Genomic DNA, 18,178 nt, shown 5'->3' on the forward strand with positions numbered 1-18,178 from the left:
AAACATGGAAGGTGCCTAAAGAAGCCAGGGTGGCTATCTAAAGAACTTTTAACTGAGTTAAGATTAAAAAAGGATATGTACAAAAATGGAAAAGGGGGGAAACCACCAAAGAGGAATTCAAACAAATAGCCAGCACGTGTAGACACAAAGTCAGAAAAGCTAAAGCACAGAATGAACTCAGGCTTGCTAGAGAGGTTAAAAGCAACAAAAAAGGCTTTTATGGGTATGTTCGTAGCAAAAGGAAGAACAAAGAAACAGTGGGGTTACTCAGAGGAGAAGATGGTGAAACGCAAACAGGGGACACAGAAAGGGCTGAACTCCTCAATGCATTCTTTGCCTCAGTCTTCTCCGATAAAGAAAACAATGCCCGACCTGAAGAATTTGGAGCAAATGATTCAGCAGAGGAAACACAGCCCAGAATAACTAAGGAGATAGTACAAGAATACTTGGCTAGTTTAGATGTATTCAAGTCTCCAGTGCCAGATGAACTGCATCCAAGAGTATTAAAAGAACTGGCAGATGTGATCTCAGAACCACTGGCAGTCATCTTTGAGAATTCCTGGAGAACAGGCGAAGTCCCGGCAGACTGGAGGAGGGCAAATGTTGTCCCTATTTTCAAAAAGGGGAAAAGAGAGGACCCAAATAATTACCGCCCAGTCAGCCTGACATCAATACCAGGGAAGATTCTGGAGCAGATCATTAAGCAAACAGTCTGTGAGCACCTAGAAAGGAATGCTGTGATCACCAATAGTCAGCATGGATTTCTGAAAAATAAGTCATGTCAGACTAACCTGATCTCGTTTTTTGACAGAATTACAAGCCTGGTAGATGAAGGGAACCCAGTGGATGTAGCCTACCTTGATTTCAGCAAGGCATTTGACAAGGTGCCCCATGATATTCTTGTAAAGAAGCTGGTAAAATGTGGTCGTGACTATGCTACCACTCAGTGAATTTGTAACTGGCTGACTGACCGAACCCAAAGGGTGCTCATCAATGGTTCCTCTTCATCCTGGAGAAGAGTGACTAGTGGGGTGCCACAGGGTTCTGTCTTATTCAACATCTTTATCAACGACTTGGATGATGGACTCAAGGGCATCCTGATCAAATTTGCAGATGACACCAAACTGGGAGGGGTGGCTAACACCCCAGAGGACAGGATCACACTTCAAAACGACCTTGACAGATTAGAGAACTGGGCAAAAACAAACAAGATGAATTTTAACAGGGAGAAATGTAAAGTATTGCACTTGGGCAAAAAAAAATGAGAGGCACAAATACAAGATGGGTGACACCTGGCTTGAGAGCAGTACATGTGAAAAGGATCTAGGAGTCTTGGTTGACCACAAACTTGACATGAGCCAACAGTGTGACGCGGCAGCTAAAAAAGCCAATGCAATTCTGGGCTGCATCAATAGGAGTATAGCATCTAGATCAAGGGAAGTAATAGTGCCACTGTATTCTGCTCTGGTCAGACCTCACCTGGAGTACTGTGTCCAGTTCTGGGCACCACAGTTCAAGAAGGACACTGACAAACTGGAACGTGTCCAGAGGAGGGCAACCAAAATGGTCAAAGCCCTGGAAACGATGCCTTATGAGGAACGGCTAAGGGAGCTGGGCATGTTTAGCCTGGAGAAGAGGAGGTTAAGGGATGATATGATAGCCATGTTCCAATATATAAAAGGATGTCACATAGAGGAGGGAGAAAGGTTGTTTTCTGCTGCTCCAGAGAAGCGGACACGGAGCAATGGATCCAAACTACAAGAAAGAAGATTCCACCTAAACATTAGGAAGAACTTCCTGACAGTAAGAGCTGTTTGACAGTGGAATTTGCTGCCAAGGAGTGTGGTGGAGTCTCCTTCTTTGGAGGTCTTTAAGCAGAGGCTTGACAACCGTATGTCAGGAGTGCTCTGATGGTGTTTCCTGCTTGGCAGGGGGTTGGACTAGGATTCTATGATTCTATGATTCTAAGCCCTAGGCTCAGTGGTTTAAAATGGTTTACCATTTTAGATGTTACATTTAAATTATGGACACAAGAAATGCAAAAATAGTTTGTGTATCTGATGCATCAGGTGAAGTGAGTGGACTCTAGTCTCTGAAAATTTATATTATAATAAAATTTGTTCATCTTTAAAATGCCACAAAGCTTATTGCTGACTCTGAACAATGACTTACAGTACATCCTATACCTGGGGGCCGGATGCAGCCCAATCGCCTTCTCACTCCGGCCTGTGGACCGTTAGGGAATCAGTATGTTTTTATATGAGTAGAATGTGTCCTTTTATTTAAAATGCATCTCTGGGTTATTTGTGGGGCATAGGAATTCATTCATTATTCCCCCCCCCCCAAAAAAAATATAGTCTGGCCCACCACATGGTCTGAGGATTGGCTCACACCTGAAAAAGGTTGCTGACCCTTGTCCTATACAGATACCACAATGGTTGACGTCACAATCTCTTCTGATATGAACCTACTAGTGGAGCCCTCCATGTGCCACCTCTGAGGGACATTTTGAAAAAGCTGACAAGGGATTTATGAAACCCTTCCCCAGTGAGGCCTACCAATGTCACCAGGTGAAAATCTCCCTCTGTTCCAAAGCATGCAATGGCATGTGATGGGCTGCTGTTGTTTTTCTTACTGATCATAAACGTTTTGATTTGTTTTTTAGTTGTTCATGCTGCCAGTTTTTATTTTGCTTATAGGGTGTGTACTTTTAGTATTCTATGGATTCATGCTGATTCCTCCTTGGTTTTATATCTTGATAAGTTGGGCCATTTTTGAGAAGGAGACTCCAAAATTTAATAAATAACAATAAAAAACAATAAATTTTACCTAGAAAAAAGTACCACTATGTTCAAATTAGGCTTACCCTGTATTAAATGTCCAACCATAAAAGCACATGGTGCTCATAGCCCAGGTTTTACCATCCACCCCACTGGCTATCAAATAGTCCTTCATTAAAGGTACATTTTAAGATAATTCTGTGGCTGCTTTAAGTGTCTACACAAACCCATCCAGCACAAGCTACTCTCCCGGGGACTGGAACCACCCACCACGGAAACCAGGATCAGGATACCAATGACACTTTGACTCAAAATGTCTAATGACTCCTCCTAGTGGTGAACAGCACTGAGGACAAGATTGTGTTATATGACATCATAAGACTGAAGCAATCTCCCAATACTGTTCTCTGGACACAGCTGTGCAAGCAGGAGTGGAAAAACTGTGAAAGAGTGCTCTTAATAACCCACAGAGCCAGTCCAGGAGTCATGACCAGGATATCGGGGTCAATTCTATCAAAAGTTGATGAGAGATCCAGAACCAGAGTCCCACTCTTCCCATTCCAATCTCAGTACAAGGGTGACCAAGGCTCACCAAGGTATAGTCCTCAAATTGTACATGCACCCAGACTGGAATTGATCCATATCCGCTTAGTTATTTGTTCTGTCCTACATTTCAAGCATTTCAAGGGCTTTATATATTTGCATTTTTTAAATATTGTCATAAAGTTAATGTGTGTGTGTGGGAGGGTGTTGTTGGATCAACTCTATTGATTTGTCTGCTGTTGCGGGGGTGGGGGTGGTTAGGACATTGTCTTGTTGTGGCACATGTGTGATAAAGGCTACACCAGGGTGAAGGCGTCCTCCTTTGTTTGTCCCTGTGCAAGTTTGAGTTTGTTGGTTAGCTGCTTTACTCTTTGTGTTGTCACAATCAATGCAGTGGCATCCGCAACAGTACAGCACTTAATGGGGATAGGCACAATTGTTGTTGCCCTCTAAGGTAAATTCTGAAACCCAGTTTAGTTTCACCACACATCTTGCCCCAGATCTTAAATTCCAAGCATTGTTGTGGCAGGGTAACCAGGCAGAAGTGTGGATAAACTCATAAAATCAGAGTCCATTCAATTTATTCCCTAAGAAATGGCAGATAGCATGGTCACCAGGGTCACCCTGAAGAAATCTGGACAGCTAGACAAGCAAAAATAGAACTTTAAAAGGGAACTTGCTCATATATCTTAAAAAGAATGGGTTCTTTTTAGATTGTGTGAAAAAGAATGGAACATGTACTAGTAGAAATAGAATTAAATGAATTCAGGTATAACTTGGAGCACTTACCATCACAAAGGAGTAGCCTATCCACAGCGATCTCCATCCTTCTGGACACGGTGGAATTTGAATTGTTTGACTGTGAACTGCCATCACCATTGCAGAAGCTTCACATACAGCACACCTGAGAAAAGTATAATGCAAAGTTGAAAAAATACATATAGATTGAATACCCTCCAGTCCTCCCTTTTACTGCATTATTCATCACAACAGCAGGGGCCTTGGAGGTATTGCCAACCTGGCCTGGGAGGATAGGGCTTTAGCTACAAAGGCTGAGGCAGCAGAACAAACTATTGAGTTGGTGTATTGTTTAGGGCAGGATGGTCCAGCATGTGGCCCATGGGGGATGACCCTCCCTTCTGCTAATTCCCCCAGCTCCCAAGTGCCATTCAGATCAAAGATGGCGAAACTTCTGCTCACCAATGACTCTAGCATGGGCAAGACCTGCTTGCACTTCCGCTTCAGTGAGGATGTCTTCAACATCACCTTCATCTCCACCACTGGTGAGGCGAGGCTCAGGGTTGTGGCCTTGACCTCCTCCTGAGGGATGCTTCTTCAGGCAGATGCCTCTGATGGAGAGGCAGAGGGTGGCATTCCTCACCCCCCCCTTGAGCACATCCAGCTGGGATGAGGGGGCCATGAGGAGGCAAGTCAAGTTTCAATTTCCCTCTTTCTTGCCCCACTATCTTGTCCCTCAGATCGGTTTTTGGTTTTGGATTTTAAAGGGGGAGGGGTGTTGTTCATGTGACATCCTTTCTTTCCTCTAACTTCACCTCTTTCCTCTGACTTTACCTCCACCCCCCCATCATGTTGTGTTTGGCGAGAAATGGGCAGGGTGGAGTTACATTTGGAAGGGCCACCAAGGCATTTACCCAGAGCAGGGGGCATGAGAGGAGGGGGTTCCGCAGAAGTCTTTAGCCCATGATGTGGGTCTCTTTCTCTTCCTCTCCTCTCCTGCTTTCCTTCATGGCTTTGGTGCGCTCACAAATCTACCCCCCCCATTCGTTCATTAGGCCATATGTTGCCTCCCTCAAATGTCATCTTGGCCCCTAATTGGGGTGAGGGAGGGTGGATATGCACTTACAAGCAGGACATGAAGGCAACACAGTGTTTGCTGTGAGAGAGCAAATCTCTATCCACTTTCTCTTGACAATCTTGTATTAGCTGATACACCTCTACTTTATCTTCTCTTAATTTGCCTTTTTTATAAACTAAAAAGTTTCATATGTTGCAACCTTTTCGTTTTCTTTCCTATTTTCCAGCTCCATTGGTGGTGGTGTATGCATTGGTGTGCATACATCTGTTTGTGTACTGAATTTGTTTAATAAATAAATGTATTAAACCTATGAACAGTGCATTTAATTATATATATTATTGTGTATATTAAATAATATTAACTATATTGCCAACACTTTATGATATGGACTCCCTGGTCCTGAATGGGGTAACTGTGCCCCTGAAGGACCAGGTGCGCAGTCTGGGAGTCATTTTGGACTCACAGCTGTCCATGCAGGCGCAGGTCAATTCTGTATCCAGGGCAGCTGTCTACCAACTCCACCTGGTACACAGGCCCTACCTGCCTGCGGACTGCCTCGCTAGAGTGGTGCATGCTCTGCGCGGGGCTCTACGTGGGGCTACCGTTGAAGGTGACCCAGAAACTACAACTAATTCAGAATGCAGCAGCTAGACTGGTGACTGGGGGTGGCTGCCGAGACCACTGGTCCTGAAATACTTACATTGGCTCCCAGTACATTTCTGAGCACAATTCAAAGTGTTGAAAGCCCTTGAAAGCCCTAAACGGCCTCAGACCAGTAAACCTGAAGGAGTGTCTCCACCTCCATCGTTCAGCCTGGACACTGAGGTCCAGCTCCCAGGGCCTTCTGGCAGCTCCCTCACTGTGAGAAGTTACAGGTAACCAGGCAGAGGGCCTTCTCAATAATGACACCCACCCTGTGGAACTCCCTCCCATCAGATGTCAAGGAAATAAACAACTATCTGACTTTTAGAAGACACCTGAAGGCATCCCTGTTTAGGGAAGTTTTTAATGTTTGATGTTTTATTGTATTTTTAATATTTTGTTGAAAGTGTTGGGGGAGTGGTTGGGGAAACCCAGCCAGATGGGTGGGTTATAAACAACAACAACAACAACAACAACAACAACAAGTGCAGACTCAGAGGCAGAAGCAGAAGCAGAGGCTGGAGAGGAAGGGGGGCAAGAAACAGGGATGGCAGGCAGGCTGCAAGGGGGTCTCCGCCTCCTGCTGTGACCAGCTCATCTCCCAGGACCAGAAGAGGTATGAAGAGGGCAGAGCAGAATTAGCAGTGTCAACGGACTCTCAGATTGCTTGGGAAGGACCCAGAGGAAGAGGAGACTTAGGCAACTGTGGGAAGATGGGGACCTTCAGTCCTCACAAGTGCCTCACGGAGGTGTTTCTTTGAATAAAGAGTTAACTTCACTGACACCATGTGAGTTAATACTGATCTGCGTTTGGCCCCTGCCTCTGATACCCGAGTTAGCCAGAAGCTCACATAGGATGGGGGGGGGGTGCGGAGAGAAGCTGCCCATGTCCTTTCATCCTACTGCGCTGAGCATACTGGGGAAAATATGGTGTGCTCCACCAGTGGACTGGAGGAAGAAAGTTCCCCCTCAGGGTTGCAAGGCTATGATAGGATTCCTGGCTGGCAACTCTGCTTTGCTCCACCTGTCTTGTCCTGTGCCTTCCACTACATGACAGTGATTATTCTATCCCTCTCTGAGCAACAATCCACCTGCCATCCACATATCCTCAGCCTGAACATCTGGATAGCGAGGGAGCTCCTTTCAACTGCTCTAGAATACATTTCTCAAATTGTGTTGCAATGTCTGGAGAAATGCAAAATCTTCATACAGGAATTTGTAAATATAAAATTTCTCAATGCTTACCGACTGATGAAAGGCCTGATGTTGTCTCCTGTAATAGGAGCCATACTCATTGGCATTGGCTCAGGGGTAGATAACCAGTAAGAATAATCATTCCTTGAGGCAAAATTGCATACACTGTTAATGTTGCAGAACAGGAAAGGCATTGTGCTGAATTTACGTAGACAGCTCCCAGCTGTGCCTAAAATAGCAAAAATAAAGGACTGATTTTTCTACAAAAAATGGTTTTCTACGAAACCAAAGCAATTTATACAAGGCTAGAGAACTATGGTCAGGATTCAGCTAATGAGCCCTATAAGGCAAGGATTTCTGCATAGACATGGATCTTCCTCTCCATGTCCCTCTGAAATTTCAGGGAGAACCCACAGAACAGCACACAGGTGGAGAAGAGGGAAGGTTGGGGATCGTGGGCTAAAATGCCATTCCTAAAAACTGATGAAAAAATGCTTGGGCTTTTGAAGCATCAAACAACCGGGCACAGCTGCTCTGCTTGTGGGCTTGTCTGGGCTTAAGGTGGCTGTTCACAGGTGGACCCTGCCTGTTCACTCCAGCAAGTGGCAAAATGCCCTTCAGAGCCACATGAAAATGTCTTCAGCTGTCCAATACTTACAATTATTATGAAGTTTTTATTTTGGTTAAAGAAAAGAAAATAATTTTAGGTTTTCACATTTCCCAAGTTATTCTTTAAAATAATGAATTAAAATGTTACAATCTGTGAATCTACGCCGTGCAGTGGGGGATGAACAAGTACAGGAAGAATGCAGGTTCAAGTGACAGGTTAAGACTTCCCCAAACAGCCCACGATCCCATTTATCAAGACTGGCTCTTTGAGGCAGAAAGGAGCTTAATGGCACCTTTTAGACGCTGCAGCAGTTGACAAAACTAAATTGTCCACTACAATTTTATTTGATTTAGGGAAGGCAATTGCGACAAAGGTGTCTTTCTCTAATGTAATATGCTCATTTGACTCAATTTGTTTTGTGCTCTCTTACCCAAGTCCTGACCATGGGCCCGTTCGTTTCCTTGTACATAAAGCAAAGAATACCCGTGGAACATCAGTCTTGTTCCAGATGGGCATGTTGGCTCCTCTGTGCTTTGGCTGTGCCTGGTCACAAGGAAACCGTGAGCTACAGAGGGACTCCCTGGTGGACCCATTGACCCTGGCATGCCTTCAGGACCAGGTGGGCCAGGAAAGCCTCTAGGACCTGTAAGATAAAAATTGTATATCTAAGATAGTTTGCACCTCACACAGAGCATGGAAACAATGGGACACATTTAAAAGTAAACATACATGGATTGGCATTGTTTGTGTTACACAGTGGTAAATCTAAACACACTTACCTGGGAATAAGTACCACCGGGACTCACTTCTGAATAATGTGCCTTTAAATGATAAATCAAGAATTGCTCTTGACTTATTGAAGCCTCTATTAAACTCCTTAGGGCTTGGCACTGGACTACATACAGAACATAGCAACCCAGAAAGATGGGTGGAGTATAAATAATAAAATTATTATTAATTATTATTATTATTATTAGCAATGGAAGAAGATTGGACTTGCCTGGAGGACCAGCAGGACCAGTTTCTCCTTTCTGACCTGGCATTCCATCAAATCCCGGAGTGCCTGGAAGACCAGTCACACCCACAGGTCCCGTTACACCTGTTGAAATAAGGATGTGTCATTACAGTGGATTTATGGAGTCCCTATCATTTGGACAAATCAGTATTCTAAACACCTGGGGAGCAGCTTCCAAGGGTGTGCAGGGAATCATTACATCAGTAGTGGGATGTGGATCCAGCCAGTGGAGTGGATCCTTATCTGCCCTACCCACCATGGGCCTGTTTTCACCCACATCCTATTTTCACTTCTTTATATACTTTGTGGTACTAAAAAGGTAAAGGACCCCTGGACGGTCAAAGGTGACTATGGGGTGTGGCACTCATCTTGCTTCAGGCTGAGGGAGCCAGCGTTTGTCCACAGACAACTTTCCGGGTCATGTGGCCAGCAGGACTAAACTGCTTTAAGTGCTGTTTACCTGCCCGCCTATTTATCTACTTGCACTGGTGTGCTTACGAACTGCTAGGTTGGCAGGAGCTGGGACACAGCAACGGAAGCTCACCCTGTTGTGTGGATTTGAACTGCTGACATACCGATCAGCAGGTACAAGAGGCTCAGTGGTTTAGACCACAGTGCCATTCACCATCGTGGGGCTGGCTAGAGTGGGCATGTGGTGTGAGATGGAAGGATGCAACACTGAGATGGGATGTGGGAAAAGGGAAATGGAAGCAGAGACACGGCAACTGAGCGATCAAAACTCTTGCTGCCATGGTACTGTACTGTACTTTCTTTAGATCTCTTGGTATTTTACTACCAATAATTCCCAAAAGAAATGCTTTGGGCTTTTGGCAAATGAGATTTTGAACATCTTTTAAAATTCATTTAATACATTAAATACTCGGTGTTAGGTACCACCTGTAGAAAATCTTCATGTAGTTCTCCTTAATAGCTGTGAACTTAAGACCCTCCTTCCATAATTTCTCCCTCTCTGACAACTGTATAGTATGACCTAAGTCCACTGCCCACTTTACCATGGCTGACTTTACCTCCTCACCTTTTACCGACCATTCTAATAAAATTTTATACATTTTAGATAAGTTATCAGGTCACTGGGAATCAGGTCTTTCTCGAATCTTGAAAGCTCTTTGCCAAATCTCTTCTTTATATCTTGCATGAATAAAACATAAATTTGGTGATACTCAAGCCAGCTTGTCACTTTATTTTTTACCTCATCAAATTTTTAAAGTTTTAATTGATTATCTTCCTCCTGGAGAATTTCTTTATATGTTACCCAATTGTTCCTCATGTTAACCTTTTTTACATTCATGGCCTCCATTGGTGACAACCACCACAGTGTTTTTTGCTCCAAAATACCCTTTTTTTTACCCAAACTGCATAGCGAGATCTTATCTAGTTACATGGTTCATAAATTCCCTATGAACTTTCGCTTTCTCACAGCAGGCGCAGGCATGCCAGCCAAAACGGTTGTCTAGGTCTAGTATATATGTGTTTTTTTAAATCAACCACTCCTTGATCCAACACAGTCTCATAATACAGTTCAAGGTTTGGCAGGGCAAAATCTTTGTCTGCTGTCTGTCAGGAGTGTGTAACTGATTCTAGGTCTTTTGCCCTGCCATATGAATTTTGTTATGTCCTTCTGCCAGGTTTTAAAATATCTTGTGCTTCTACTACTACTACTGGAATGACTTGAAATAAAAATAATATTTTGGGCAAAACATTCATTTTTATTGTGGAGATCCTACCCCAAAATGATAATTTTAATCTGTCTCATACAGTGGTACCTCGGGTTACATACGCTTCAGGTTACATACACTTCAGGTTACACACTCCACTAACCCAGAAATAGTGCTTCAGGTTAAGAACTTTGCTTCAGGATAAGAACAGAAATCGGGTTCCAGTGGCGCGGCAGCAGCAGGAGGCCCCATTAGCTAAAGTGGTGCTTCAGGTTAAGAACAGTTTCAGGTTAAGAACGGACCTCCGGAACGAATTAAGTACTTAATCCGAGGTACCACTGTATTTCCAAATTTGTTTTTATCTCTTTCCAGATTGGTATGTAATTATCTTTGTACAAATTTATATTTTAACTCTTATCCATATACCTAAATGCTTGATTTTCTTGGTGATCATAAGGCCTATAAACTTTTGTAATTCTCTTTTATCCTCACCTTTTATGTTTTTAACTAACATTTTGGTTTTATCTTTATTTAATTTGAAGCCTGTGACTGACCCAAATTTGTTTATCTTCTCTAAAACTGTTGGCACACTTTCTCTTAGGTTTTCTGTTGTTATCAACATCATCATCATCATCGACTTTTATTGTGCTAGCCATAGGCCATGGAATCATTCAGAAAAATAACAACAAAAGGAAAAACAGCAATAACCATAAAAATCATCAGGCACCACACATACGATATAAACCACGGTCACAACTACTAAGATTATTTGTTGCATAAAATAGAATAGTTGAATTCTCTAGTAAAATGTGCCAAATTAAATATCCAAATCCCCTTTGCAGATGACCGTTATTTTATCTAGTTCTTTCCTCCTGATCTTCTTAGTTGTCAACGCAACTAAGTGCTATTTTATAAGTTACAAAGTCATCAGCATCGCTCAGCAGCCATTTCACCCTTTCCCCCCTATTCAAATGAGTTCCATTCGGAAACAAGGGTTTTATGAATCGGTCTCTTGGGTCTATATATAACGGGCACTGCAATAAATAGTGGCACAGGTCCTCCATACAGGGTTGCCCACAGAGACAAAGTCTCTCTTCATAACGTACTTTGCCGTAGCGTCCATCCAACACCGCCGAGGGCATCGATTGGAATCGCAATTCTGTGAATGCGATTCTAAGCATGGCAAGTGGGAGCTTTGACAGGTAACTGGCCTGGGTATGCTCCGTTTTAATAAGTGGGAACCATGGCGAGCTCTTGGTAGAAGCATCTGCATCGGACCTAAAGAGACAATCTCTTAAGTGCCTCTTGTCCATCTTCATAGTCACCTGAAAATCTTGTAATTGATTGGGACAAGAGGCGTTGGATACCATCCTTCCAACATTTGGTCTGTTTCTGTTCTGTTTGTGACATAGCGGGGAATCTGTTTGTGACATAGCGGGGAATCATATTTTCACATAATTTAAGCACAGGTAATCAATTCTAGCCTGTATTGTTGTCACGTCAGCTTCAATGCGGAGAAGAGCAGCTGGAGTCCTGCTGGGGAGTGAGAGCATTTTCCTGAGGAATTTGTTCTGCCGTAAAATAGAATTTCATTAATGCCCCACAAGCTTTCTGCACTTTGAGTTTCATAGCCTTGATGTGCCCCTTTCCATGATAGTGTCTCAGTGAAAAGAATTCCCAGATATCTGATATAGTTCTTCCGTGTCGATTTCAGTCTACTCACTAAAATGTCTGCAAAGATTTTATAATCATTGTTAAGTAATAGATGCGTCCGTAATTTTTAACAGCTGATGGCCCTGTTCCCTTTGGAATCAGGGTAGGCTTCCTCCCATGATTCTGGCAGCTTTCCTGTATTTAAGATGTTATTTACTACTTCTTTAAATGGTAATGACAATAATTCTTCTACTTTTTTATAATATTTGGCCGGCAATCTATCTGGACCTGGACCTACTTTCATCTTTTTCATTGCCTGCTGGATTTCTATCATGCTGATTGGAGCCGCTTCCTCTTTTGAAATCTTCCAGAGTTTATTTTGGTTTAAGAACTTGTCCATTTTTTCTTGATTTCCTTTGTAGAGTTCCATGAAATATGCCAGGAAGCTGTTACTTATCTTTTTTGGTTCCTCAATTATTTCTCCATCCACAATCAATTTATTAATCATTTTTTCACGTTGTTTCTTTCTTTAATTGCCATGCCAGCAGCCTACCAGGGAGCAACTGAGCTTCTCTGCTGCAAATGAAATCTCAGCATCTGTCCCTAGAATAATTCCATTCTGGTACAAGTGCAGAAAGCCATAGAAATACCCTAGAAAGTGATAAAGACTGTCCTTCCTCTGTAGAAAGTGGGGCAATAGGTTAACCAGAAATATGTATCTTATTGAAAAAGGCTTGTGCCTTTCTCCAGCCACATTGCAGCCTTCATGGAAATGGATAAAATGCATGTCTCATTGGAAGAATGCATCTAAGCCCAGGCACCATGTGCCTCACTGTTCTGGATAGTCTAAACTGATTTTCAACATGGTGGTGACAGCTTTGCTGTGACTCACCTGATTTGGCCTCGTAAACCTATGAATTCTAGAAGAACTAAGAAGCCTCTCACCTTGTTGGCCTTTTGGGCCTGGAGGACCAGGAAATCCCTTAGGGCCTACTGGGCCTACAGGGCCAGGTTCACCTGGTTCACCTTTCAAGAGCTGGAAGGGGCCTGGAGGACCTGGTGGGCCTGGAAAACCTGTCAAAGATAAAGAGTAAATAATATCCACTCAGCAAATTACATTGTGTCAATATTATATGTTGAGGGGATTACAAACAAAGGTGCTAATTGGAGAGGCCCCTTAGGATCATGTTATATATTTGAGATTCTGCTGATTTCATTTTAAAAAATTAAAATATTTCTGCTCCTTGACATCAAAATAATCAAATGTGCTGAGCATACCCAGTCCCAATGAAGAAACACGTTTGGAAGTTTAGCTCTATGTTGACAAAGCACTCCATTATGTCAGCTCCCAAAGTACAAGGGATATAAGCACCACTCCTGCTAATTAGCTAGCTAGGCTCCAACATGGACAGTTGGAGCAACAGCGCAACCACACCCCTTCCAGTTTACTTAAACTCTCTCATCTGACACAGGTTATGCAAGCAACTAGCAATTTATCCTGTGCAGCAGCTCCAGATGCTCCTGTCGCTTTAAGACCCTCCTCGTTCTTGGACATAGTGGAGGAAGGTACAAGGAAAACTCTAATGGCCAATTCTCTGGGACTGTGCCTCCCTGCAACTCTTCCCTCACCCCCTCTTCCTCCATCTCCAAGTGCCTAGACACTCCCCCCTGCTTCATGGGTGGCACACAACCCCACAAATCACTGGCCCCTTCCCCCGGATCATTCTCCTGCTCCCCACCTCTTCTGCCCACCCCTCAGACACCAGCCTGTCCTTGACATCAAACCTGAAGATAAAATGGACAAAGCTATGACATACCTTTAGCTCCAGGAAACCCTTGGTCACCTTGTTCTCCTTTGAGTCCAGGAACGCCTGAAGAACCTTTTGGACCTGGATAGAAATTAAACTTTCAGTATAGGCAAGTCTGCTTATTTATCTACTAATTCTAAACCACACTTCCTACATACCAAATACTTGAACTATTTTATACTTTCTACTTGAGTACAATCATGGAATCATAGAACTGAAGAGTTGGAAGGGACCTCAAGGTTCATCTAGTCCAACTGCCTGCAATGCAGGAATCTCAACTGCATTGCATCCATGACAGATGGCCATCCAACCTCTTCTTAGAAATTGTCAGTGAAGGAGAGTCCACCACCTTCCAAGGGAGTTAGAATGAAAATCTATTTTCTCTTTATTGTCACTCTAAATCAGAAGACCATGTAGTTACTGATGGCCATTATATCGTCCTTCATACCTTGAGGGCCTGGAATTCCAGAAGGCCCCATGTCACCTTTTGGGCCAGTAGCTCCTGGAAAGCCAGCATTGCCCTGCAGAAGAGAAAACAGCCCTCAGTTATGCCTTTAGGGACAAGTGACACACAGGTGTGTGGACAATTTCTAAAACTGCAACAAGTCAAGCAGTCAACATGTATCTCCTGAAATTGAATAGACAAGTAAGTTATGCATAAAAAAGGATCTGCTACATGGCACAAGACTCCAAGTTCTGCATATGAAATAAGTGGGTAACACAATTTGCTATACGTTGTAGAATGAGGTGGGAATTGTGGGAAATAGCAGTCAAACATAACTACGTAAGCATGAGTGCTAGTTAGTGCATGTAGAGGTCTTTGTCTCTAGGCTCTTCTCGATGAGAGTGATGTGAAGCTCCTGTTCCTAACTCTATCCTTGTCCAGAGAGCTATTCATGGTTAAAAATATGTGTGAACAGGAGCAAAAAGCTCTACAGGAAAAGACGGATTGTGAAAAAAGCGAAGTATTTGGGAATTGAAATAACAATGAAAAATATTAACCTTTTTGACAACAAATACAAAAAAACTGGAGAGAAATTAAAAAAGATTTTAAGATTTGGAATAGATTAAAATTGTCGTTTTGGGGAAGAATTTCAATAATCAAAATGAACGTTTTCCCAAAATGCTCTATTTCTTCAATATGATCCCGATTATGAGTAATATGTTTTGATGAATGGAGAAAAGATCAATACAAATTGTTAATGGATAAAAGATTTAAAATTATATTATGAGGCGGAGTGCTTAATTTGGTTAAAAGAGTGGATACCAGATTTACCGCCTGCTAAGTCCTGCCCACCTAGCAGTTCGAAAGCATGTCAAAGTACAAGTAGATAAATAGGTACCGCTCCGGCGGTAGGGTAAACGGCGTTTCCGTGCACTGCTCTGGTTCGCCAGAAGCGGCTTAGTCATGCCGGCCACATGACCCAGAAGCTGTATGCCGGCTCCCTCGGCCAATAAAGCGAGATGAGCACCGCAACCCCAGCGTCGGTCACGACTTTACCTTTACTTTATAGCATTAAAGAGAACTTTATGAGAATGTTCTTTAGGTGGTATCTGGCAGCATCAAAACTTCCAAAGATTTATAAATTAAAGTCCAATCTGTACTGGAAATGCAATAAAGTCGAAGAGACAATGATTCATGTTCAGTGGAGCTGTGAAAAGATTAAGAATTTTTGGGGTATTATACATGAAGAGTTGAAAAAGATGCTCCAAATCCCCATAGAAAACAAAGCAGAGGCATATTTATTAGGTCTACTGTATTAGGGAAGGACATTCCACAGGAAACGAAAACAATTTTTCTATACGCTACGGCAGCCGCCAGAATAGTTCTTGCTAGTAAATGGAAAGGTGAGACAATACCCACAAAAGAAGATTGGATATGTAAATTAAATGAATTTATAGAATTGGCAAAGTTAACAGCAGCCATAAGGCTCCAGACAAATAAAAAATTAAGATCAGAATAGCAGTGTTTTGAGGAGTATATGGAAAAACACTGCTCTAAAAAGAATATATTGATATGCATGGATTAAGTATAAGCGAGAATAAAAATTTGAAATGGTTATAAGATGTATTATCCAAAGAATGCAATGACAATATTCAAATTTGAACCCAAGGAAGTCGAGTCTTGGTGGAGGGAAGTGTGTGTAGGGTTTATGTTTGTAGTGTAGGGTGTATATGTACAGTATTTTCTTTTGTCGATTTTGTATCAGTATTTGTTTATTTCATTTTCATTTTCTGTATCATTTATTAAGTAATAAAAAGAAGAGGTTTTTGTTGCTAGACTCTTCTCCATGAGAGAGGATGTGAAGCTGCTTCTCTTCCTGTTCCTAACGCTATCCTTGTCCAGATAGGGGCACAGCTGGGCCATGAGCTGAAGCTGATGGCAGGCACTCGGCACCACTGTGGCCACCTGCGCCTCAAGTGACAGCAAAGAATCCAGGAATACTCCCAAGCTACGTACCTGCTCCTTCAGAAGGAGTGTAACCCCCTCAAGAGCAGGTCACCTCCCAGCCTTCTGGTCTGGGGAACCACCCACCAACAGTGCCTCAGTCTTATCTGGATGGAGTGAAGTTTGTTGGCTCTCACCCAGTCCATTACCGAGGCAAGACATCAGCCCACACTTCCACTGCTTCACCTGCAGTGGATTAACTTGGTATCAACTTTTAGATGGCCTGAGATGTCATATTACAAAAGTAAAATATTGTAGTAAGAAGTTTAACCATTCAGACAATATAGTTCTCATCTCTTTTTTACAGCAGAAGAACTGACTGCAGGTTTTCTTTGGTTTTGGTAGCGATGTGTGTGTTTCTCCAAGTTCCAGGCATCAAGCCATGATCCTTTATATTTGTAAATAATTTCAGCAAGAATGGGGCCACAAGTTCAGAAAAGGTTTTATAAAAATAGCCAGTAAACTCATCTGGTCCAGGTGCCTTAAATGGTTTTGTCTTTTTTATACTAGCTAATATTTCCTTCAAGTGAAAAGGGTTGATTTAAGTAAGTTGCATGCTCTTCTGTTAATTTTGGAATGTTAACTGTGGCCAAAAATTCCTGAATGGTGTTTAGTGATGGTGTTTCAGAAGTGTATAAGGTCTTATAGAATGCATGAAAGGCTTAGTTAATTTTAAGTTTATCATGTGTTATTTCGCCTTTGTCTGTTTTTATTGAGTGGAATGTTCTGTTTAATTTACGTTTCTTTAGTTGGTTTGCCAAGATTGTTGAGTTTTTATTATTAAATTCATAGTACTGAAGATTTAAATATTGAAGGGATCTTATTATTTTTGGTATTTCTAACATGTCTAATTCTTTCATTTTTTGAATTAATTTGCGATACACTCTGTTACATGTTATTTTATGTTTTTCTTCTAATTCTTTTATTTCTTTTTCTAATTGGATATGAATATTTGATTTTGTTTTTTTTTATTCTACTCTTCTCACTGATTAATGTTCCTTTAATTACTGCTTTGAAGGTATCCCAAATTAAAGCTGGGCTATATAATCCTGCAGTGGGACGCGGGTGGCGCTGTGGGTAAAACCTCAGCGCCTAGGACTTGCCAATCGCATGGCCGGCGGTTCGAATCCCCATGGCGGGGTGCGCTCCCGTCGTTTGGTCCCAGCGCCTGCCAACCTAGCAGTTCGAAAGCACCCCCGGGTGCAAGTGGATAAATAGGGACCGCTTACCAGCGGGAAGGTAAACGGCGTTCCGTGTGCTGCGCTGGCTCTCCAGATGCAGCTTGTCACGCTGGCCACGTGACCCGGAAGTGTCTGCGGACAGCGCTGGCTCCCGGCCTATAGAGTGAGATGAGCGCACAACCCTAGAGTCTGGCAAGACTGGCCCATACGGGCAGGGGTACCTTTACCTTTACCTATATAATCCTGCATCATTGATCTTAAAAAATTATGGTATCTCTTTTTGCAACTGTTCAAGAATCAATTGATCTTGCAGCAGCCATGGGTCAAGTCTCCATACTGGGTTCCTTGGGTATCCCCCTTCTCTCAGCAGTTCAGCAATAACCATAGCATGGTCAGAGACTTCTCCTGCTTTGATCTCTGAGAAGTGGATCCGATGGATCCATCCCTCTGTCAATAAATAATCAATTCTAGAGTACCGTATGTTCCGGCGTACAAAACAGCCAAACACCTCGCCTCGGGCTGCTGCTGCTACGGCAGAGAGCAGCGGAGGGGTGCGCGCTCTGCCCCTTCTGCCATCACTCCTCCTCTCTCCCCATAGAAGGGGATGCGGAAAGTCCTTCCGAGTGCGGCGCTTACTCACCCGCCCGCCAAACACCTCATCTCAGGCTGCTGCTGCTGCGACGAGGCAGCAGAGGGGTGCACGCTCTGCCCCTGGCGGCGCTCAAACTCTGTAACTCTAAAACTCTAAAATTGAGCAGCAAAAGTTGGGTGTCGTCTTATATGCCCAGTCGCCTAATACGCCGGAATCTAT

At 43.0% G+C, this 18,178-nt stretch overlaps 1 protein-coding gene across 3 annotated transcripts in view; it reads right to left on the reverse strand.

The window, feature by feature from the left end:
• The window catches only part of COL4A1 (collagen type IV alpha 1 chain), a 196,796-nt gene that overhangs the window by 4,791 nt on the left and 173,827 nt on the right, over nucleotides 1-18,178 (reverse strand). For all 3 annotated transcript variants that reach the window (XM_080997345.1, XM_080997347.1, XM_080997346.1), the window contains exons 44-50: nucleotides 14,186-14,258; nucleotides 13,747-13,818; nucleotides 12,875-13,003; nucleotides 8,586-8,684; nucleotides 8,016-8,228; nucleotides 7,027-7,204; nucleotides 4,113-4,227 (exon numbers count right to left, since the gene is read on the reverse strand). In XM_080997345.1, the coding sequence (XP_080853471.1) occupies nucleotides 4,113-4,227; nucleotides 7,027-7,204; nucleotides 8,016-8,228; nucleotides 8,586-8,684; nucleotides 12,875-13,003; nucleotides 13,747-13,818; nucleotides 14,186-14,258 (879 nt within the window). The remainder of the gene's footprint in view (nucleotides 1-4,112; nucleotides 4,228-7,026; nucleotides 7,205-8,015; nucleotides 8,229-8,585; nucleotides 8,685-12,874; nucleotides 13,004-13,746; nucleotides 13,819-14,185; nucleotides 14,259-18,178) is intronic.

The sequence above is a fragment of the Podarcis pityusensis genome (genome assembly GCF_964106645.2).
Source record: "Podarcis pityusensis genome assembly, chromosome: 3".
NCBI classification, from domain to species: Eukaryota; Metazoa; Chordata; class Lepidosauria; order Squamata; family Lacertidae; genus Podarcis; species Podarcis pityusensis.